At 45.5% G+C, this 22,678-nt stretch overlaps 1 protein-coding gene across 1 annotated transcript in view; it reads left to right on the top strand.

The window, feature by feature from the left end:
* The first annotated feature begins 506 nt into the window (after positions 1-506).
* The window catches only part of YME1L1 (YME1 like 1 ATPase), a 64,384-nt gene continuing 42,212 nt past the window's right edge, over positions 507-22,678 (top strand). The window contains exons 1-4 of the mRNA XM_082257794.1: positions 507-661; positions 8,420-8,551; positions 18,012-18,177; positions 20,600-20,695. Of these exons, the coding sequence (XP_082113920.1) occupies positions 629-661; positions 8,420-8,551; positions 18,012-18,177; positions 20,600-20,695 (427 nt within the window). The 5' untranslated portion in view covers positions 507-628. The remainder of the gene's footprint in view (positions 662-8,419; positions 8,552-18,011; positions 18,178-20,599; positions 20,696-22,678) is intronic.

Below are 22,678 nucleotides of genomic sequence, written 5' to 3' on the forward strand. Positions count from 1 at the left end.
GGAGAATGTTGGGAGCTATGCTCCATGGTATATGGAGAATGTTGGGAGCTATGCTCCATGGTATATGGCGAATGTTGGGAGCTATGCTCCATGGTATATGGCGAATGTTGGGGGCTATGCTCCATGGTATATGGTGAATGTTGGGAGCTATGCTCCATGGTATATGGCGAATGTTGGGAGCTATGCTCCATGGTATATGGCGAATGTTGGGGGCTATGCTCCATGGTATATGGTGAATGTTGGGGGCTATGCTCCATGGTATATGGTGAATGTTGGGAGCTATGCTCCATGGTATATGGAGAATGTTGGGAGCTATGCTCCATGGTATATGGCGAATGTTGGGAGCTATGCTCCATGGTATATAATAACTCAGTCTTTTACACTTTTATTTATTAAAACATCCTACTGGACTTTGCAATGCCTACGGCACGGCAATATGACCAATCCCTGGCAAACGTGAAACCCCTGCCGCCATGTTTGATGAGGCGGACGTGACGTCCGTACCCCGGAAGTTCCTGGGAGTCGGGTTATCCGGGTCACCTTTGTTACATCACGCCGGGAAGTGGTGCTAAAACCTGGTGCGGAGATCGGTGATCCGGGCGGAACTTTCCCCCGGTGTGCGGACGCCATGTTCTCGCTCAGCAGCACGGTGCAGCCGCAGGTGGGTGAGGCGTCATGTGACGGCGGGCGGGGGGAGACGGGTGACACTCAGCTGGGCGCTCCCGGGATACACACAGCTCCGGCCAATCATGTGCTTCCATCACTGGGCAGCTGGAACTCCCGGCATGCTTTGTCCTGGCATAACTGCTAACTGGGCCTGGTTACCAGGGGCAACCCCCGGGAGTGCACTTGTCCTGGAAACCATGGATCGGGTGACTGACGTATAGTGTCCCCTGTGTGTGACAGACCGAGAGGGGACTTCTCACCTCTGCTTTCCTGTGTGTCACTGAGACCGGAAGTAGAAGGAATCCCACCAGACTTATACGGAGACCGTAATGGTTGTGATCTCTAGCAGTCTCCAACCACACCTGTAGCATGTCCACAGTCTCTTGTAGGCTGTCACCACTCCTACCATATCTGTTACATCATGTCCACAGTGTCTGACGCTCTCCTGTAACATTGTCCACAGTGTCTGACACTATACAATAGCTTTTGATTGGCTATCACAGTGATCCGTTATTGTACAGCCCGCCCCTGTGTTTTGTTTTAATGGAGATAAAGATACTTTGTATACATACAGGATATGTTTTAGAATACATTGTATCTTTTTCTCTTTGCTTGAGAAGAACATTGTAAACAAAATGTGTGTTAAAAATAAATGAATCAAAAATAAAGATAAAATAGCTAGATTAGGGTTCGATCTAGGTCAAAGTTGGGGTCAAAGGTCAGGGTCGCTGTATTTTTGGGTAGGATTTAAAGAAATGCATAAATCATTTCCATTAAACCACGTGGTACCCTTTCCTTCCTAACACATTACCCAGTCCATACCAGTATAGATCCTAACACATTACCCAGTCCATACCAGTATAGATCCTAGCACATTACCCACTCCATACCAGTATAGATCCTAGCACATTACCCAGTCCATACCAGTATAGATCCTAACGCATTACCCAGTCCATACCAGTATAGATCCTAGCACATTACCCAGTCCATACCAGTATAGATCCTAGCACATTACCCAGTCCATACCAGTATAGATCCTAACGCATTACCCAGTCCATACCAGTATAGATCCTAACACTTTACCCAGCCCATACCAGTATAGATCCTAACACATTACCCAGCCCATACCAGTATAGATCCTAGCACATTACCCAGTCCATACCAGTATAGATCCTAACATATTACCCAGCCCATACCAGTATAGATCCTAGCACATTACCCAGTCCATACCAGTATAGATCCTAGCACATTACCCAGTTCATACCAGTATAGATCCTAGCACATTACCCAGTCCATACCAGTATAGATCCTAACATATTACCCAGCCCATACCAGTATAGATCCTAGCACATTACCCAGTCCATACCAGTATAGAGCCTAGCACATTACCCAGTTCATACCAGTATAGATCTTAACACATTACCCAGTCCATACCAGTATAGATCCTAGCACATTACCCAGTCCATACCAGTATAGATCCTAACACATTACCCAGTCCATACCAGTATAGATCTTAACACATTACCCAGTCCATACCAGTATAGATCCTAACACATTACCGAGTCCATACCAGTATAGATACCCAGCATGAGATTTTTCCCCATTCAGTTCTGATGTGTTTTCAAAGTGTTCCTTTAATTTTGAGCAGTGTATAATGTATATATTATTATAAAGGTATTCTTACTTTATAGCATTTCTTCACAGCTGCCTAAAACTTTTGCACAGTACTGTATGCTGCCCCATGTAGATGGGTCTTTATCCCTGCCCCCCCCCCGTATGTGGTACTATGTGTGTTGAGAGAGCACTGCACAGTTCTCTCCTAGCTCCCCGTCTCCTTATAATGATCAGGAACTGGGAAGACCGATATCTGATCACTGTGATATTTTATAAAAGTGCAGCGCTAATGGGTAAGGAACTGCAACAGTTCTCGATACAAACAAATAAAATGACATATATATTATTTGTTTGTATTGAGAACTGTTGCAGTTCCTTACCCATTAGCGCTGCACTTTTATTTTATTTTGCGTTGCATCAACCTTTTTGTCAGTTGTTTGTGTCAGCAGCTTATACACTTGATTGGTTAGCGCAGTTTATGCACCCCTTTTTTCCACTGATCACTGTTATAGCCTGTAATTGGCTATCACCGTGATCAGTTGCTCTATGGGCCCTGTTTTTTTTTTTTTTCTTTTGAATGAAGAAAAAGATACATTTGTATTAGGGCTGAAACAACTAATCGATTAATCGATTATAATCGTCAACTAATCGATTATGAAAATAGTTGTCAACTATTTTCGTAATCGATTAATCGTCAGCTGATTAGTTGTCCTTCATACAGAATGCATTATTTGTTTACATATCAGAAAATACAGTGGAACACACATACAGCTCAGTAAACCATCCATACATGTCAGTAGATGACAGAACTTGTGAATGTGTGAGGAGCAATGCCTCATGGGAAATGTAGTCCTGGGCAAGAGAAAGAACCAAGTGATTCTAAAGGCAGAGGTTTTTTAACCTTGCTATAGGGACACTCTATACAGTACTATACTTTGCTGCTTCCTATAGGGGCACTTTGAAGGCAGAAGGGGCTGGAAGTGCCATGGGGGGGGGGGGGGGGCGCAGAAGAGGAGAATAAGTGCTGCTCTGTGAAAAATCATTACACAGAGAGGATAAGTATTACAAGATTGTTGTTAAAAAGAAAAGAATCCAACGTTTACAATCACTGTAAGGGCTCTGTGCTGGGAAGATCAGCATCTGAACCCAGAGAAGGTGGGGGCCGATAGACTAGAGGTGATATAAGGCATTAAAATTACATTTAAAGTAAAAGTTTGTTAGTATTGTGCATTATACTGTATTTAAAATTATTATATCCATGGAAAAAAAAAAAAAAGTCTCAGCTTTTAGTACTACTTTAATATATAAATGTTATTTTCCCCCCTCCACCCTTCATATAGCTTCATGTCTGACTCCCAGTTAAAATATCCAGCATATCCGACTTCTGGCCATATTTTTTTTATATACATACACATGAAAAAAAAAAAAGCATGCTGCTGCTACTAAAGGTCTTCTGCTGCCCATACATGTATTGGATTTTTGGACAAAAATATTTGCATCTATATTTGTTCAAAAATGATTTGTATATTTGTTGAATGGAGGAGTTTTGTTTGAAAATTCCACTTGCTTTTAACAATAAATTTTAAAATGAATAAAACTTCTGAGCAAAAACCACATACACTATTTGAAGATTTGTTTGATCGAGAAGTTTTCTATTCTGCTCCTTCAAATTTTCCTGCCACTGTGGTTGACACCGGACACCAATATACACTAATGGTTAGAAAAATCGGATGAATGTTTTTAAAAATTTTCTAAAAAAAAATGTAGTTTGTGTATTACCAGCATAAGTGACGGCAGGCACAGGGAGCTTGTATCAAACTACCTGCCTATTAATAAGGGAGTCTATCATGATTATATACAAATCCGGTCTGAAAATTTGCAAAACAGTGTTTTAGGTCTTTTAAAAATATTGATCTCGGAGTCTGATATGTACCACATTTAAACCTCTAATAATACATATATCTGTTTCAGAGTGGATTAAATATCCAACTATATAGCTGGATAGTTATATTTACCACTACATATAGATATTCAAGAATATTAACTAAATTATACACTTTTTTTTTTTTTTTAGGTTTTTATCCGATTAGTCGATTAGTTGGCCGATTATTGCGTCGATTAATCGATTATGAAAATAATCGTTAGTTGCAGCCCTAATTTGTATCTTTTTCTCCTTGCTAGAGGGGAAAATTATAAATAAATTGTGTAAAAATAAATAAAAACGAAATCAGGGTTTGATCTAGGTTTTTTTTTTTTTTTTTTTTTTTTGTTTATATCCATGTATTTTAGGAAGGTATATATGCCAAATCTGCATAATCTTTTTCTTTCTGGGACCTACTATTGGTACAAACCGCAAATGACATCCACATTTTTTTTTGGGTTGTTCTTTGATTTGTAGATCTAGCAAGAAATATACAGCTAAATTTTTTTTTTTTAAAGTTTATTTTTTTTACATTTTGTGCCAGTTTACCTTTTGATAGTCGTAATTAAAAAACAAAGGCGATATCCATTACTATTTATCACCAAATAAAAGCTTAGTTTGTCTCGGGGGGGGGGGGGGGGGCGAGAAATGTGGTATAATAATTCACCTGAATTCACAAAGTAGTTATGATATGTATGGTTTTACTACCACCTGTCATAGTTGCAAAACTGTATTCAGGCGTTAGGATTTTTTTTCCATTCATCATGAAGGGGTTAAATGTCCCTTCTGTTGCAGAAATCGCTCATCTCGGGACCACCGGTTATTTTGAAATCCGCAGTAAAAATGAATAATAAAAACTGCTCTGTAGGAACTGGAGCCATCATCAAGTACAGGGGTGTCAAACTCAAATTAATCGGGGACCGAATCAGCAGGATAGTTGCCTTCAAGGGGCCGGTGGTACCTGTAGTTTTGGTGTGCGCTTGGTACGGAGTGCGCTGCGCATGGAGTGCGGGGTTGCGTGCAGAGTTTTGGGGTGCGGGGCTCAGGAGTGCGCTGCGCATGGAGTGCGGGGTTGCGTGCAGAGTATTGGGGTGCGGGGCTCAGGAGTGCGCTGCGCATGGAGTGCGGGGTTGCGTGCAGAGTTTTGGGGTGCGGGGCTCAGGAGTGCGCTGCGCATGGAGTGCGGGGTTGCGTGCAGAGTTTTGGGGTGCGGGGCTCAGGAGTGCGCTGCGCATGGAGTGCGGGGTTGCGTGCAGAGTTTTGGGGTGCGGGGCTCAGGAGTGCGCTGCGCATGGAGTGTGGGGTTGCGTGCAGAGTTTTGGGGTGCGGGGCTCAGGAGTGCGCTCTGCTCCCATCCTCCCACCTGCCTCCACAGCCCTCACCACCCCACCCCGGTCCCCCCCCCAAAAAAAAAAAACCTCAAAAAACTCTCTCACATCTGTGCATTATCCTACCTTCCTATCTGTCCCTGCTCTGGTACAGCCCTGCCTGTGTATTGGGCAAAAAGCCCGCTCTCAGGGTGCAGCTAGCTGACAGGGAAAAAAAAAGGCACTGACACTAATAGCCGGCGCCGCTAGAGGGACTGAGGAGAGAGAGCAGGAAATTGGCCGGTCGGTCTCCAAGGCAACATCTCACGCTCCCTATGTCATAGCGGCGCCGAAGATTGAGCTGCGCGCATGGCCCGACCAGCCGCGCATGCGCACAAACACAGCTGCGCCGCCAGGAGAGGAAGCGTGAGATGTCTCCTTGGAGACTGGCCGGCCGCGCATGCGCTAAGAGGGTGCCAGAGGATGTATTTTTTACAGGACAGTGACACAGAGGTGGCAGGCAGCCGCGGGCCACATGAAAAGGCCTGGCGGGCCGGATTCGGCCCGCGGGCCTTGTGTTTGCAACCCGTGATCTAGTACTTTGTACACAGCCCTTCTAGAATTCTGTCACCGCTGATCGGGTGGCACAGTGACCTCGTATTACATGTGCTGTAATATCTCCTTTCTGTTCAGCTCTCTGTCACTGGCTCTTGTGTAACTGACACCATTCAGGACTTCCAGCTGACTTTATGTGGAAAAAGAAGTCACAAGCTGTTTTATTTGTAGTATTGTTATGATAATGATTATTATTATACAGGATTTATACAACGCCAGGACTTTTGCGTAGCAATTTAGAACAGGAGGGCAGACAGTACAGTTACAATACAATTTTTAATACAGCAGAAATCGGAGGAACTGCTCATTAGAGCTTACAATCTAGCAGGGAGGGTCAAGGGATACAAAAGTAAATAACTGTGGGGGATGAGCTGATGGAGAATATAAAAGTACAGTTGTTAGGTGGGGGTGGGATAGGCTTCTCTGAAGAGCAGGGTTTTCAGGGATCATTTAATAGCAAACAGAGTAGGAGATAATCGGACAGATTGGGGTAGGGAGTTCCATAGGAGAGGCTTGGTATATATTCCAGATGTTGTCATGTATTATGTGACCATTTGGCTGTATTTTCTGCATAGTATAATCATTTATTCATAAAGTACAGATGAGTTTTTATTTACTAAAAGCATTGCATCATTCAATTAAAGTGAACCTGTGCTCACTTTGAATAACCTATCAGGTGCTCAGGAAATGATAATGGAATTTAAAGGATAAGTTCCCCTTTTAGCAAAAATAATGTGCATTTTTTTTTTTTTTTGCTGGTAAAAAAAAATTAGCATTTACATTTTTTTTGTTTTTGGAGCCTGGAAAGCATTGCACTAGCAATCAGCAGATGACTGATGCCATGCAGGTCTCCTGAAGACTGTCAGTGTAATGCCTCGTACACACGCAACGATTATCGGCCGACCGATCGTCCGACTTTTGTCCAGAGTGGTGTTTTGTTGGTTGGAATGTGCCTAGACTGCTCACATTTTCTCGGCCAACAAAAATCTACTTCAGAAGTGATGTCATGTGCTGGTTTGCTTTCCGTGTGTTTTTTCTTCTCTGAGCATGCCCAGTCTTGCTCATCTGATTTTTGTCTGCCGAAATCTGTACTGACTGACGGAAAATCAGCCAACAAAAATTTTATAGCCTGCACACCAGATTTTTTTTTTGGCTGAAAAGTCGGAGTCGGTTGTCGGAAGCATCATACTAACAAGCCGAAAATCGGCCGATTGGACGTTGGCCGAAAATTCCCTGCCAATAATCGATGCGTGTGTACGAGGCATTAGCTGCCTGCCCATTTTTATCGTATGTGCAGAAAGTTTTACACAGGCAGAAAGAATCAAATAACTACCAGACCTCTCAACAGCACCGTGGTAGTTCAGATCCAGAATGTGTTCTGGGTCTGAAATGCGTTGGATCTGTAATAGAACCTTTTATTCTGTCTTGGAAAATATTTGTGTCTGGACAATCAACTTCTCGCGTGGTGTTTCAACCTTAGACTTTCTTTATATTTATTGGCTTACTGGCCATCATTTTGGTGGAAAAAGGTTCCCCTTTTTCAAGGACTAAAGCCTCGTACACACGCAACGATAATTGGCCGACCGATCGGCCGTCTTTTGTCCAGTGTTGTTGTTGTGTTGGTTGAAATGTGCTCTAGACTGCACACGAATTTTCTCGGCCAACAAAAATCTACTTCAGAAGTGATGTCATGTGCTGGTTTACTTTCCGTGTGTTTTTTCTTCTCTGAGCATGCCCAGTCTTGCTCATCAGATTTTTGTCTGCCGAAATCTGTACTGACTGACGGAAAATCGGCCGTTGTGTTGACGGCCAACAAAAATTTTATAGCATGCACACCAGATTTTGTTAGGCCGAAAAGTCCCGAAAAGTCGCAGTCGGTTGTCAGAAGCATCGTACTAACAAGCTGAAAATCGGCCGATCGGACGTTGGCCAAAAATTCACGGCCAACAATCGTTGCGTGTGTACGAAGCATTAGGACAATATGTGTGTGCCGCGTTCATGCGATATATATTGATGTGTCATGTGTACAGTGTATATTTTAAGTTTTGGTAAATGCAATAGAAATATTTTTGTTTCTGGCGCTCCTTTTTTTTTTTTTTTTTCTATTCTTTGTACAATCTGCTTTTAAATTTACCAAAACTGTGTAATATGTGGACAAGCCTAAACCATCCTTTCATAGTTGTTGGTTGATGTAAAGGAGGTTTTACAATCAATTGTATAGTGTTATGTCCGCTATAAGTTCTGTTAAGATTCGCTTAAAATAAAAATTGCATCATGAATTTGTTTTTTCTTACAGGTTACAGTACCGTTAAGTTACCTGATTACAGCATTTCACTCTCCCAAAATCACAGCGTACTTCCCAAGCTCTGCCTCCCTGAAGGTTGTCCAGCGTGAAGTTGCCAATGACAGTGAGACATGCACTACAGAGGTATGGCGGGGGAGTTCATTCTGATGGGTTATTGGGCTTAGGCCCCTTTCACACAAGGTGGGTCTGTTTTCACGGATCGCTCCATTCATCCTCGCTGTGCAGGCGGATGACAGGTCTGTTTCCGCTTGCCGTGAAGAGACTGACCTGTCACAATCCTGCTCTCTATGGGGAGATCGGATGATATCGGACAGCCTGTCCATCTTCATCCGACTGGCTGGACAGATGGCAAGCGTATCGCCATCCGTCTGTTTTCAGCGGATTTTGTCGGATTGGATGCCAGGCGGGTGTCAGCAGACATGTTCGCTGACCTCCGTCTTCCCAAAGAGTAGAATGGGTGGCCCGATCAGGTCCGTCTGAAAAACGGACATGCGGACCTGATCGGTCTGATCTTGTGAAAGGGGTCTTAATGATGAGAGCTGTTTAAATGCCTGAGATCATAGCTGGTGAGAGTGGTATTGAAAGGCACAATATTGGAGTGAGCGGATGGGCTGGTTTGTATCCATATATACTGGTCACAAGAATGTGTCAATCTACATCAGGGGTAGGCAGCCTTGGAGATCTACCTGGACAACATGGAAGAGATCAATGGTCACTAGTGTGCAGGGTCCTTTTCTTTTTAAAAAAACAAAAACTAGCAAGCCCCCAATAAAGCGCAAGGATGGCGTGGAGGAAACGTAGAAAAATCCAATAAAACTATTGTCTAAAAAAAAATATAAACATGACCTACCTTACCTTAGAATCAGTGCGAAACTCAACATTCACTTCTATTCACAATTTTTTCATGTCTGGAGAGTATGGTAATTGGTCACCTCAAGGCTGATGCAGGAATCTATCTTGAAGGCAGAACAACTTGTACTGCAGGCTGACTTGCTCGACTAGTTTCAGGATTTGGCGGGTCTCCATTCTGGCCTGGCTGATCTGGTCAGTGTAAGCAGCAGGTAGGGCAGTGTACAGGGGTCAGTCGGGTGGAGGTCCCTGCTTTGTGGAAGGAGGTTCAACAAAGCGGAGAATGAGCTCGGGCAGCTTGGTTCAAAGCAGATAGCTTCCCAGCGAGATAGCTCAGGTGGCTTTGGACTGTTTGAAGCAGCCTGAGCCTAAGCCTGCGATCTACCTGTCCCCTGCCCGTGGTTGACTGGTAGATAGCGATCAACAATTTGCTCACCCCCCCCCCCCCCCCCCGATTTACATTAAATTTACTGGGAGACTAATAGATTACGTAATTTAATTAGCAAAAACTGTTTTAAGGTGACAGGTACACTTTAACCACTTCCCAACCGGGCAATAGTTAAGACATTCTCGGTTGGCAGTGGAATACCGGGTTTATGGCTGCAGTAATATCCCTTAACCCCGGTATTGTTTTTTTTCAGTCAACATCATCTTTCACATTTTACAGAAAAATTGGGTTACATATTGTATTTTTTTATTCATTAAAGTGTATTTCTCTTTCGTTCACTGACGGACACAGCTCTTATCTTCTGGATTCTTTGGTTTATGCTGCCCCCTACAGGAGTAGGACACTAGGCGTAAAAAAGTTTCACTACGCCTATAGGGCAGTCCCAGGGGGGTATACTCCCACTTCTTGCTATAGCTCGTCAGTTTTTTTTTTTTTTTTCTGCCTAGTCAGGAGTAAGGACCTAGTTCCTTGCTGGGATCTCTAGTCCTAGCATTGTTTTTCTTTTCTCTTCTTTTCCTCTAGTGAGAACTACAATCAACTGCTGGACTTGACAACAGACTGGATATCCTAGATCCTTGCCGTTTTCCCTGTCCAGCCACTGAGCGCCACTTGACCTTGGCCCCACGATAGGTTGGCCACAACTTAGCCCCACTGGACGTGGGCTGGCCGGCGAGTTAAACGCCTCGCAAGGATGCATAGCCCTGGTCACGACCTGAGTCGCAGCGTGCCTCTGGCCCGCAGTACTTCCATTCCAGGAGGGTGCGGTGGTCTTCCTGGAGCAATGCCTGCCTGGTCCCAGGTGTGGTGTGTAGTGTCCCCCTTCCCCTCTGGTGGTTTCTCGGGGTGGACGTAGGCCCCTCCCTGGGTTGGTCAGACCCCCGAGTGCCCTTTCTTCCCATTTTACGTCCCCCCCCCCCACTGTCGGGGTTTCCCCCATTTGCCCATGCCTAGCTGTGAGTAGGGGGTGGTGAGTTCATTTGGAGGTTAAACGGCTCCCTCTTTCTGCTATAGTGGTTTTGGTGCGCTGAGACTTGAATTTCCACTGGTGCAGCGGTGAGTTGGTACTTTTAACTACAATTTTTACACTTTTTGCTGGCCGTCCCAGGTTAACCCATAGAGTCCCTGGAGCACGTCACCTCCTGACCCCCTCTCAGAGACTGCAGGGCCCTCGGGGTCCCAGTCCGCCTTGCCGGCTATGACAGCAGTTCTGCTGTCGCTAGTGTCCAAAGTAGATATGGCCCTCCAAAATAGGACAAGCAAAAAGCAACCTCTGCCTCCTCAGACTCTGAGGTTGATTTGGTCACCGTGGACGCGAGTCACCCTACTGGATCTGCGTCCATGCACCCTGAATGCTCCGTTAGTAAAGGTTGATTCCTCTTCTCTTGAATGGGAGATGGTGGATGCACTGATTGTATCAGTGCGGGAAAGTTTGAAATTGGAAGACACTGCTACTGCTGCGTCGGCTGTGCAGGTACAATTTGGTACCTGCATAACCGCCAAAGCGGCAAAGGTATTCCCCTTTCCTGCCTATTTCAACTACACTGTTCCCCAAAACGCACTGTCAGGGTCACTAAAGGCTTTGCTAGAAGGTATCCTTTTGAACAGTACCTGTTAAAGAAACTGACCGTGCCACCTGTAGTGGACTCTCAGGTTTCCAGGTTGAATAAAGCCACCCTTCTCCTGGTGGGGGACTCTCCGTCCTTTAAGGATCCTTTTGACAAGAGCTGAATCTCTGGTCTGATTTACCTTTTTACCATGGCTGGTTCTATTCTGCGGCCGTTTTTTGACATAACCTTGGTCTGTCAAACTTTAACAGAATGGGCTAAGCTCCTGCGGCGGTATTTGGAAGGGGGGACAGTCCCCTCCTGATTTGGCAGGACTGGAGGACCAATTGGTCCAGGGGTTGCAGTATATCTGTGATGCCTCTTTGGATGAGGACCCCTTAGCCTGCAGGGTGTCCATGACGGGGTAACTCTCCGCCGCATGATATGGCTGAAATATTGTGAGGCCTTCTGGGAGCAGTACAGGATGTGCTTTCTCAGGGGGTCATTGTACCGATTCCCGGAATCGAACGCTTTCAGGGGTTTTATTCAAACCTATTTACTATTCCCAGGAAGTAAGGCAAGGTCGGTCCAATCCTGGACCTCAAGGCCTTGAACCGATTTGTGCGAGTTTAGAAATTTCGAAAGGAGTCCATTTGCACAGTGGTGGCATCCCTTCATCAATAGGATTTCCTGGCCTCTATCGATATCAAGGACCCTTACCGTCATATCCCAATATATGTCGGGCATCTGCGTTTCTTTCGCTTTGGCGTGGGCGAGGAGCACTTTCAATTCGTGGTGTTACCTTTTTGGTCTTGCCTCGGCTCCTCGGGTGTTCACAAAAGTTTTAACCCCGGTGTTAGCATTGTTAAGGCACAAGGAGATTGTGGTACTGGGGTACTTGGACGACCTTCTTCTGCGTGCTGTCTCCGAATGCCTTGAAAGACAGTCTGGACATTTCGGTGCAAACTTTTCAGGAGTTTGGATGGAATCTGAATTTCCAAAAATCTGTTCTGGTCCCGTCCACCAAACTGGACTATTTGGGGCTAACCCTCGACACGGCCTCAGTCCAGGTGTTTCTTCCGGAGGTGAAACTCCAGAAGCTGCAGGATGCGATACGTCTTCTGTTGTCCAACTGGCAGTCATCTCTCAGGACTTGCATGCAAGTGCTGGGTCTGATGGGTTCCACCTTCGAGGCGGTTCCGTTTGTTCATTTCAGTACCAGATTCCCTACAAAAGGAGATTCTGGCGAAACGGAACAAGAACCCACAGTCTCTAGACAATCTGATCCTGTTGAGCAGGGGTAAGGGGGGATCCCTGATTTTGTGGCTCCGCTCTCTGGCGCTTCGACAGGGAAAATGTTTTCTCCCCCTGTACTGGACATTGGTCACCACAGATGCCAGCCTGTCCGGGTGGACTCTGAAGGAGTGCAGCCTGCCGATCAATATCCTGGAATTCGGGCGATCAGGCTCTGCCTGACCCAATGGATGGCTCGTCTGCGGGGGCGACTGGTAAGGATTCAATAGGACAATGCCACGGCCGTGGCATATGTAAATCATCAAGGGGTACCAGAATAGCCCTAGCGGCCCGGGAAGTAGCTGTTGAAGAGGATTAGTCCTTATTTGAGGGTGTATTTTTTTTTTGGATTTTATGTTCTTCTGACTCTGCTTGTCAGTTTTGTAACAAGCAATAGCAGGAAATGGGTGTATATCCCCCCCCTGGGACTGCCCTGTATGCGTAGTCAAACCTTTTTCCGCCTAGTGTCCTACTTCTGTAGGGGGCAGCATAAACCCACGAGTCAAGAAGATATGGAGCTGTGTCCGTCAGTGAACATCAGAGAGAAGGATTTTACGGTAAGATAAAAATCCATTTAAAAAAAAAAAAACCACTGCAAACACCTTGTGACATAAAAAAAAATTATTTCCAAGGGTCTCTGCTAAAAGAAATATATAATGTTTGGGGGTTTTAAGTAATTTTCTAGCAAAAAACACTGATTTTTACTTATGAGAGAAGTGTCAGAAATGGCCTGGTTCGCAAATGTTTAATGGCATACGTCTATATATGCAGAGCTTGGTAGGTGCTTTCCAGCTTAAAGTGAACTGTGAACTTTTCACCCAAGGGGGAAGTTCCACTGTCGTCCCCCCCCCCCCCCCCGCTCCTCCATATTTGGAGGTTTTTAATTTCTTTTTTTTTTTTTTTTGGGGGTGGGTTGGTTGTTTGTTAATTTGTGGCTGAAGTTCCTCTTTAAATGTGGTGGCCTGAACTTTACTTAGTGATCTCATTAGCTGAACTTTACCCTGAATCTATTCACAGGCCATTTAACAAACATCTGCTACTGTATACAGCTGTCTAATGATACATGCGCTGATTGTATTGGTGTATGATCTTGTTATATGGTGTTTCTGTGTTCTGAGCAAGATCTTCTTTTTTTTTTTTTTTCCCCTTTTTGAATAATACTATATATTTATACAAATAATAATACTAAGCCCCCGTTCACACTGGGGCGACCTGGTCGCCTGACAGGTCGCCTCGCATAGAGAAGCTGTGGACCCGTTCTAATAGGAGCGACACAAGTCGCTCCGACTTAGAAAAAGGGTCCGGAGCTTCTTTGGGGCGACCCGGAGCGACCTGCATTGACTTCAATGTTATGAAGTCCGTGCTGGCCGCTCCGAGGTCGCGGTGCGAGCAGCGCGCCGCGACCTGTGAGGTCGTCCCGGGAAGTAGCTTCGCCCCAGTGTGAACGGGGCCGAATACATTGTGTGTATTCATGATTTGTCTAGTTATCAAGTCTGTTTAAGGGGCTAACATTATTATATTATTGTTTTTATTCTATTGAGGTTTGTCAATGTTCTTTTAATGAACACACTGAGTCCCTGTTCACACTTGTGCGATGCGGGAAGGCTGCGAATTTGCAGCCTGTTCCCGCATCGCAAACGCACCCCTGGCAGTTCACACTGCGATATGCGATACGCAGGGGGTGTCAATGAAATGTTATCGACACCCCCCAGTTTGATCGCATATCGCAGTGCGATCTGACAGTTCGCACAGGATCGGATCGCACAAGTGTGAACCACTGTGCGATTCGATCCTGATACGGCTGGAAAAAAGGGTCATGTGCGTGTTTGGTGCGAATTCAGCCATACAAAGTGTATGGCTGAATTCGCATCCGCACCTCCAATTGCATGTAATGAAGGAGCAGTGCGCTCTGAATTACATGCGATCGGCACACTCGCAGGAATGTGAACTGGCCCTAAAAGGAAGAAACCATGTACCCAATTGTCTTTGATCTAGTTTGTGCCATACTTAAAATGCAGGTGTACAATAGTGAGATGCCAAATACTGTTACAGAATTGGAAGGCTCCCCAAGTGACTTTTGTCTTTTAGGGATCTGATTCTTCTGACTAGGGATCTGGACACAATGGTGAATAAGTGGTTACGTAAAATAAAAACAGCACAAGGAACATTACCTACTTTCATTGAAATGTGCTGCTTGCCCTCCTTTTGCCAAAATCTTCCTCTTTCAATGCTTGCCCTGCCACCATAATATTTCCTGCGACAGGCACTCGAGTGCTTGACTATACCTTACCATTTATTTCCAGCTGCTCAATTCATGGAAGCCGTTACTACGGTTACAATGCATGAAGCAGGATCTATGAATGGAGGACAGGCAGATAACCAATAGGTCCGTCCCCTCCGTTCCTATTACATTCATGGACGCTGTAATACCAGCTTCTTTAAATGGAGCAGGTGGGCAGAAAGGGTGGGCATAGTCGGGCACTCTTGGTGAGTGTCTTTCCAAGGTGCACTCCTTCCCTTCCTAGAAACTGTGCCCCTCACATTGACAGGTAGATGGCCGCTGAGTTTTGTACTGGGGAAGTTACATTGCAGTGGGCGGATCCTTAGCTGCTGTTTAGACCAATAGCAGCTTTCGAATCTGCCCACTGCTGTGCTCAATCAATAGTAAAGCGGACCTAATCGGGAACTAGATGCTTCGCCCTCCATCAGGGTCCGCCCTTCCAGTGACAGGTCATTTCCCAAAAATGAAAAATAAATAATTAGCTAGCGCTCTGGTCTGATGTGATGGAGTCGGTGTGAAGGGTATAACCAAAAAAAATAAAAAATAATAAAAAACAAAAAAACTGAGAGCAAGCAAGGTTAACACAAATTACCTAAAATACATGACCTGTGGGCATATATAAGTCCATCAGGTGAGGGAACACTGAAGGTGAATATGGTTGGAAGATATGTCTCAGACTGCAAACAAAGGGCCAGCTCCCCCGCACAGGAAGAACGATTCTGTGGATAATGCAAAGAACAAACAGGCGAAGCGCCTCTAGGTGCAGTACGTTTATTGTAATGAAAGGCACACAAGATGTAGCAACTCACATGATTATGAATCAAAGAGGGCTCAATCTGGAGTCAATCGGTGAACGTAGAGTCCAAATCCTGAGTCCGGGAGAGGGGATGACCTATAACGGTAGATGGAGGTGGAGGACAGGGTAAGCCGGCTGCTGTCTTCCGGGACCGGCTGATCTCCGCGTGTCAGGCTGGAACGCAGCATGCCGCGTGATGTCACCAAGGTCAACGGAGCACACAACGCATTTCAGAGCATGCGCCAAGCTCGTGGGGAGCATGCGCACTCTTTTTTCAAGTGTTAATTAACACTTGAAAAAAGAGCGCACATGCTCCCCACGAGCTTGGCGCATGCTCTGAAACGCGTCGCGTGCTCCTTTGACCTCCATCTACCGGCATAGGTCATCCCGGACTCGGGATTTGGACTCTACGTTCACCGATTGACTCCAGATTGAGCCCTCATTGATTTATAATCATGTGAGTTGCTACATCTTGTGTGCCTTTCATTTTTTTTTTTTTTTTGCCTTTCATTACAATAAACATACTGCACTTAGAGGCGCTTCGCCTGTTTTGTTCTTTGCATTTCCCAAAAAATGGGCATTGCCATATTCTGGGGATAATATCCCCTTTTGTTTTTACTTTTGGCTTTCAGCCGCGGAATCGACCGACATCTAAATGAGGGCAGGAATACAGTCCTGTGCAGGAAGCTGTCACATACACGACGGCCTCTTCCCAGCAAACTCTGAGTAATGGTGTAAATCCTGTATGTCATCTCAGAGGTGGTCTTAGGCTCCATGCACACTAGTGTTTTAAGTTCCTAGACGCTATTATGAGCATTTATTTTTTTCCTGCTCCTAGAAGCTAATAGTGTGTCCATGCACAGGATTTTATGCTAGAAGCATTTTCTAAGCTTCAGTGTTTAGGAGCAGTTTTTGGGTGTGTTTTCCTGGGGGGTGGGTAACCTCTGAACATTACTAACAGTTTTAAGTGTTTTTATTCAAGTGATGTCTTTTTTTTTTTTGCATTTTTTTGAGCTTGTAAAAAATGCTAGTGAGCATGGAGTCTAAAGTGGAACTTTAGTCAGAAAATGAAGTCCTACTAGATGACTCCAGGCTGGCCCTTTTTGCAAGTATAGCGATGTAAAACCTTAAAATTTTAAGTTTCTATACGGTTTAAAGCGGAGTTCCAGCCTAACCGCACACTCACCTGTCCCACGGTCCAGCGATGCGCCGTCTTCTCCCTCTCTGCTCTGCGGTGCCGGCATCACTGATGTGGGCACCTGGCTGTGACAGTTTGCGGCTTCACAGTCAGGTATGCACTGCGCATTCGCGCGAGTTGCGCTATGCGTCGTGATTGGCTGGCAATCTTCTGGGACCTCTGACATGTCCCAGAAGATTGCAGGGAGGGAGAGAGGAGAACTTCCGCTCAGGGCGCCGCGGCGCTCCGAGTAGAAGTGGGAGCGGGTACTTGTCAAAACTAGGTACCCGCTCCCCCCCAAAAAAAAATGACATGCCAAATGTGGCATGTCAGGGGGTTAGGACTATTTAAAGCGGAAGTTCCACTTTTGGGTGGAACTCCGCTTTAAAATCCAATAATACACTCATCCTGCTCTGCACATGCTCAGTTGCTCTCCATTTTTAGGCACTGCTAAGTTTGTTGAGGCCGATCTGCTGACAGCCTTAATCCATTATTAAACCCTCCTATCCTTTACAGCTAAGGAAGCTGCTTTATTATTTGATCAGTTATAATACCAGCCATTTGACGGTTTGACAGTTTGGTTGAGGACACAAATGTGTCAGTTCGCAATTCCAGGAATATAACGTTTTTTTTGAAACCATTAAATCAATGGGTTTAGTTTTATCACTTTTATGATTTCATGAGTTCAGGGGCTCTTTGCTTCAGCAAAATGGCAGCCACAGGCAAGAAGAAGCAGGAATGCTGGAGGCAATTTACAGCACACACTCATTTTAGTAGCCTAATTTATAAATGTGGAATGCATGTTCCATTCTAAACAACATCATCTTTTATCAAGTTGTTCTGCTTTAATTATCCCCAGTATACTAATCTGAGAACTGGCAGTAATTGTTTATGAATTTGTTGCTTCCATAGACAGTTCCTCAAAGGAGCAGTAATAGGAAGTATCAAAATTTTCCACACATCTGTAATTTAACCAACACTGGCGTAAAATTCTTGTCTGTATTAGGCACAGGTAGTTCTTAAGAGAACTACCACAAGAAATCTGTAGTTGGGGCTGCCTTGTATTCCCCAGTCTCTCTTTTGGTCATTGGGATGAAATGCTGGCTCTTTGATTTGTCGAGGCCCTTTTTTTTTTTTTTTTTAGGATTTCATGATAAAATATGGAATAAAATCTGTTTATGTGCTTTTCTTTCAGCCTGTGTTCAACCTGCGGGACCTGGGTTTATCTGAGCTGCGGACTGCTCAGCTTGATGAGATCTTCTCAAGACTTCTTCCTGGCTTCTTTGCTGATAAAAAGAAAAGCTTATCCCAGTGGCGCACATCCCATGTATCTGCACAGTCTTTCTTTGAAAATAAAAATGGTAGGTGGAATCAGGAACCTGTGAGTTCTCAGATCTATATTTGAAAAAACAGTGCTGCCCCACTCCTTTCCAATAATACTTCGTCTATACCTGTGATTGACACAACACAATATTCCAAAGTGATAATAAAAAGCATAGATCTTTGAAAATAATCAAAAATTTAAAAAATGTTTGTGTTTTTAATAAATACTCCACTTTTTTTATATTGTGCGTTTTAACAGTCTCTCTATCTGTCTTAGTCCACTCCACATTGTTCAGATGAAAACACAGTACTCTCTCCACCACCACTCCACCATAAGGTGCTTTCCCCTGTTCTTTTTAACCTATATGGTGCAACAGGTCAAAACATGATTGTTTCCTCTTAGTGGATCTGTCAGCCTCTAACTCCAGAAGGTGCTTGCTCTCTCACCCAGTTCTCAGAGAAAAGATAAATATATACCTTATCAGAGAAAAGATAAATATATACCTATTTTGGGAGTTTGGCTTTCTTATAAAGGCAATCCTAGCAGCTAATTAGCTGCTTGATTGGTTGTTTTTACAAGCAGTGGGAGGCGACGTGTCCCTGTCATTTCTGACCATAGACCAGATGCTTTAACAAGGCCTGCGGGCCGAATCTGGCCCTCCCAAGTCATTTCATGTGGTCTCGCACCTCTCCTACAGCTGTAGCACTCCCCTCATCCCCCACCACCCCCCGATTTAGGAATCTGCAGCAGAGAGGAGGACAGAACTCCTCCTTCAGATCTTGCGCCTCTCTGTGCAGCTGCAGCACCCCCTCTTCTCCACCTCCTTTGGTCCCTGCATTCAGAAAACTCCAGCCCTTCTCTGGTCCTCCCCCAGACCCTGCACTTCATGCTTCCCAGCCCTGCCCCCACTGTGTTGTAAGGAAGGTTGGGGGACCCTTGATTTCTGATGGTGGGGGGGGGCTCTTGGCATCTGATGTGGGGGGTGATGCTTTGGACATCTAGTCTTACTGATGCAACCGGGGCGACCATAATGCTGATAAAATTGAGTTTGACACCTCTGCCATATTCCATAGAGGAATCGGAGACTGGAACAGCTGATTGCCTCTATGGTATAGGAAAGTGGAAGTGATGAGCATTCATCACTTCCGGTTTCCCCAGGTGTAAACACCATTTTTAAATGGCCAATCTTGGTGCTTTTAAGGGCAGAGGAGACATTTTGGGGTTTAATTGATCCCAGATCTATCCATAAAGAGTACCTGTGTCCCTGCCTATTGCTATCACAGGGGATATTTTCATATTACTTGTGATAACAATAAAATTAAAAAAAAAAATTAAAGCGCCAGTGTAAAAATACAAAAAATATATATATATTAAAGCTCCCCTGTCCCCCCATGTTTGCATTCAAAGTTGTGCCGGTCCCACATGCAGACAGTGATTACACCTACATGTGAGGTATCACCGCGAACTGCAGTAATTCTGGCAACAGAGCTCCTATGTAAATCTAAAGTGGTAACATGACTTGTAAAGAGTCACCTATGGATAGTAAAAATTACGTAGTTTGATGCTGTTGCAGGGGTAAGCGCAATTTTAAAGCATGGTACGTTTTGGTATCTATTTACTCTGCTTAACATTTTTTATATTTTACCAAACATTTGGGTTATGTAAAATGGCTGTGCAAATACCGTGTGACAAAAAAACAAAAAAAAAAAACGCAATGGCCACCGTTTATTCTCTAGGGCCTCTGCTTTAACCCCTTCAAGCCGACCATATGCAAATATGTGGGCTTTTTTCTGTGGTCACACATTCTATTGATGGGAACCCAGGTCATCGGATTCACTCCCTGTGAAGCCTCCCCTGTGTTTTCAGTCTCTGTGAATGGACGAGACAGATACATTGCATCTTTCTTCAGCAATGTTAGTTTTCCTAAATTTAGTTTATATATTTTTTTGCAAACAAAGTATAACTAAAGGCAAAACAAGTTTTGGATAGAGTGGAGAGAGATTAGATCTGTCAGTTTTTATTGCTGTCAATCCTCTCTATTAGTAATGTTTACTATTATTGAAAGTGAAAGAGAGAATCACAAAATATGGGTTGTCCCCAGAAAAGTAATAGAGGGGAAGTTTTTTTGGGGGTCACTAGTTTTGGTGATCTGGGTGTCCTCGGGAATCCGTTAATTTGCAGGGATTTCCTCTCCCTTCCTGTTTGGGTAGGGGTTAGGAAGTGAAGGGAATTCTCCTCCATGGGACCAAGATGACAAAAATAAACCTTTTTACAGGAGTTATAACCCTCCTTTACATTATCTAAAATGAAATAAAAAAAAATTGCCTATAGTTTGACTTTTAAGTAAAAATTGAATAAGGATATTTTTAGCTGGATGTTTTAATAGATGATTGGTATTATTATTATTATTATTATTATTTTTTTTTTTAATGTGCAATGTTGTATCTCTTTCTTTGAAGGCTATCCCAGCACTGTAAGTGCTTTGCGTCCATACCACCACCAAAAACAGCTGAGCCCACTGAAGCAAGTTTGTTCAGATTTGCAGCACTGGCCAGGTAAATGCCGAATATTCTGTATTGGCAACATTTCTTCATTACAATATTTTAATTTACATCATTTTGGATTGGGAAGTCTATTTATGAAGTACAAAGTAAATGGAAGTTCCTCCCTCTATGGGTTTGCTGCAAAAGATTTAAAGTAGCACAGGACATGTGCAACAACCCCCATTCATATGGAGAAAAGAGAACCATCTTTGGGGCCGTTACATGTCCTCGCTCTTGAATGTTGCAGACAAAGCTTGCTTCAATCACGTCTTTGGCCAGTATTGAGCCTAGCATTGTTCACCTTCATCTTGCACACTTTTGTTATTGTGTAGATCAGGGCTCAAAATTTAAAGTCCTGAGCTACTAGCCAGGCCTTAAGGGTTACTCACCACCAGTTGCCCCACCCAACTCCTACCCTGCCCCCGCCCCTAATTCCAGCCTTAAACACGCCCTCATAAATTATCTCATAAAATTACACTGTTAAATATTTTTGCGTTAATGCACAAGTTACAAAAATAAATATTAATAACGTTTTCAGTGCAGCAGCCTCATCAGTGCCCATCAAGGGTCTGGAGGGTGGGGGGCTGAAGAGCACTGGGGAGGGTCTGGAGGGTGGGGAGCTGAAGAGCACTGGGGAGGCGCCGGAGGGAGAAGCTGAAGAGCACTGGGGGGGGGGGGGGCTGAAGAGCACTGGGAGGGCTGGAGGGGGGGGGGGGCTGAAGAGCACTAAGGGGCTGGGGGGCTGAAGAGCACTGGAGGGGGGCTGAAGGGCACTAAGGGGCTGGAGGGAGGGGGGCTGAAGAGCACTGGGGAGGGCTGGAGGGGGGGGCTGAAGAGCACTGGGGAGGGCTGGAGGGGGGGGGCTGAAGAGCACTGGGAGGGCTGGAGGGGGGGGCTGAAGAGCACTGGGGAGGGCTGGAGGGGGGGGGGGCTGAAGAGCACTAAGGGGCTGGGGGGGGCTGAAGAGCACTGGAGGGGGGCTGAAGAGCACTAAGGGGCTGGAGGGGGGGGGGGCTGAAGAGCACTGGAGGGGGGCTGAAGAGCACTAAGGGGCTGGAGGGGGGGGGGCTGAAGAGCACTGGGGAGGGCTGGAGGGGGGGGGGCTGAAGAGCACTGGGGAGGGCTGGAGGGGGGGGGGCTGAAGAGCACTGGGGAGGGCTGGAGGGGGGGGGGGGCTGAAGAGCACTGGGAGGGCTGAAGAGGGGGAGGGGCTAGGGGTGCCAGCAAAAAAAAAAAGTTGGATAGGAGGGGAATGGGGCGGCTGCATATGCGCTGAATGCCTGCAGAGAGGAGAATCAGGCATCCAGCGCTCCTTCTATCCAGTCACACAGGGAGGCTGCTCAATCCTCGGGCACTCACCTTCTTTAAGCCCCCCGGAGCAGCGCAGCACAGACAGAGGGAGCAAGCTGCCTTAACGGGAAGAGATGGATCGGCGCGAGTACCGGTGTAGCATGAAGAGAACCCCCATTGGTATGCCACTGCTGGCCGGATAATGTCAGAGCGCAACTGTAACAGCTTTAATTGTAATTGCCTGGCGCTCGGTGACACACACAGTCCCGCCTCCTAGCCCACCTTCTTTGATAGACGTGTCACGTCCTGGTTGGCCAGGTGTTCTGTCCATCAAAGAAGCCAGGTTGGGAGGCGGGACTGTGTGTGTCAGTGAGCGCCCAGCAATTACAATTAAAGCTGTTACAGTTGGATGATCCGCGCTCTGACATTATCCAGTCCGTCAGGTGGCCGGCTTTCCTCTCCTCTCGTTCCCGGTGTAACGTGAGAATTACCTACCCCGTGAGAAAAACCTACCCCTCGTCACTTCCGGCCAGGAACAGCTGAGCAGCGCAGCAGTGCGCATGCTCACAGCCCCGGATACCTAATGGAAGAGCTGAGGTACAGACTAGTGCGCATGCGCACTAGTCTGAAACGATCTCGGTGTCCGTTTAAAAAAACCTACCGACGCGGCGGTGACATAAAACAGTTGTGCTGCACTATGAGTCA

This window comes from Pelophylax lessonae (genome assembly GCF_965119305.1).
Source record: "Pelophylax lessonae genome assembly, chromosome: 5".
NCBI lineage: Eukaryota > Metazoa > Chordata > Amphibia > Anura > Ranidae > Pelophylax > Pelophylax lessonae.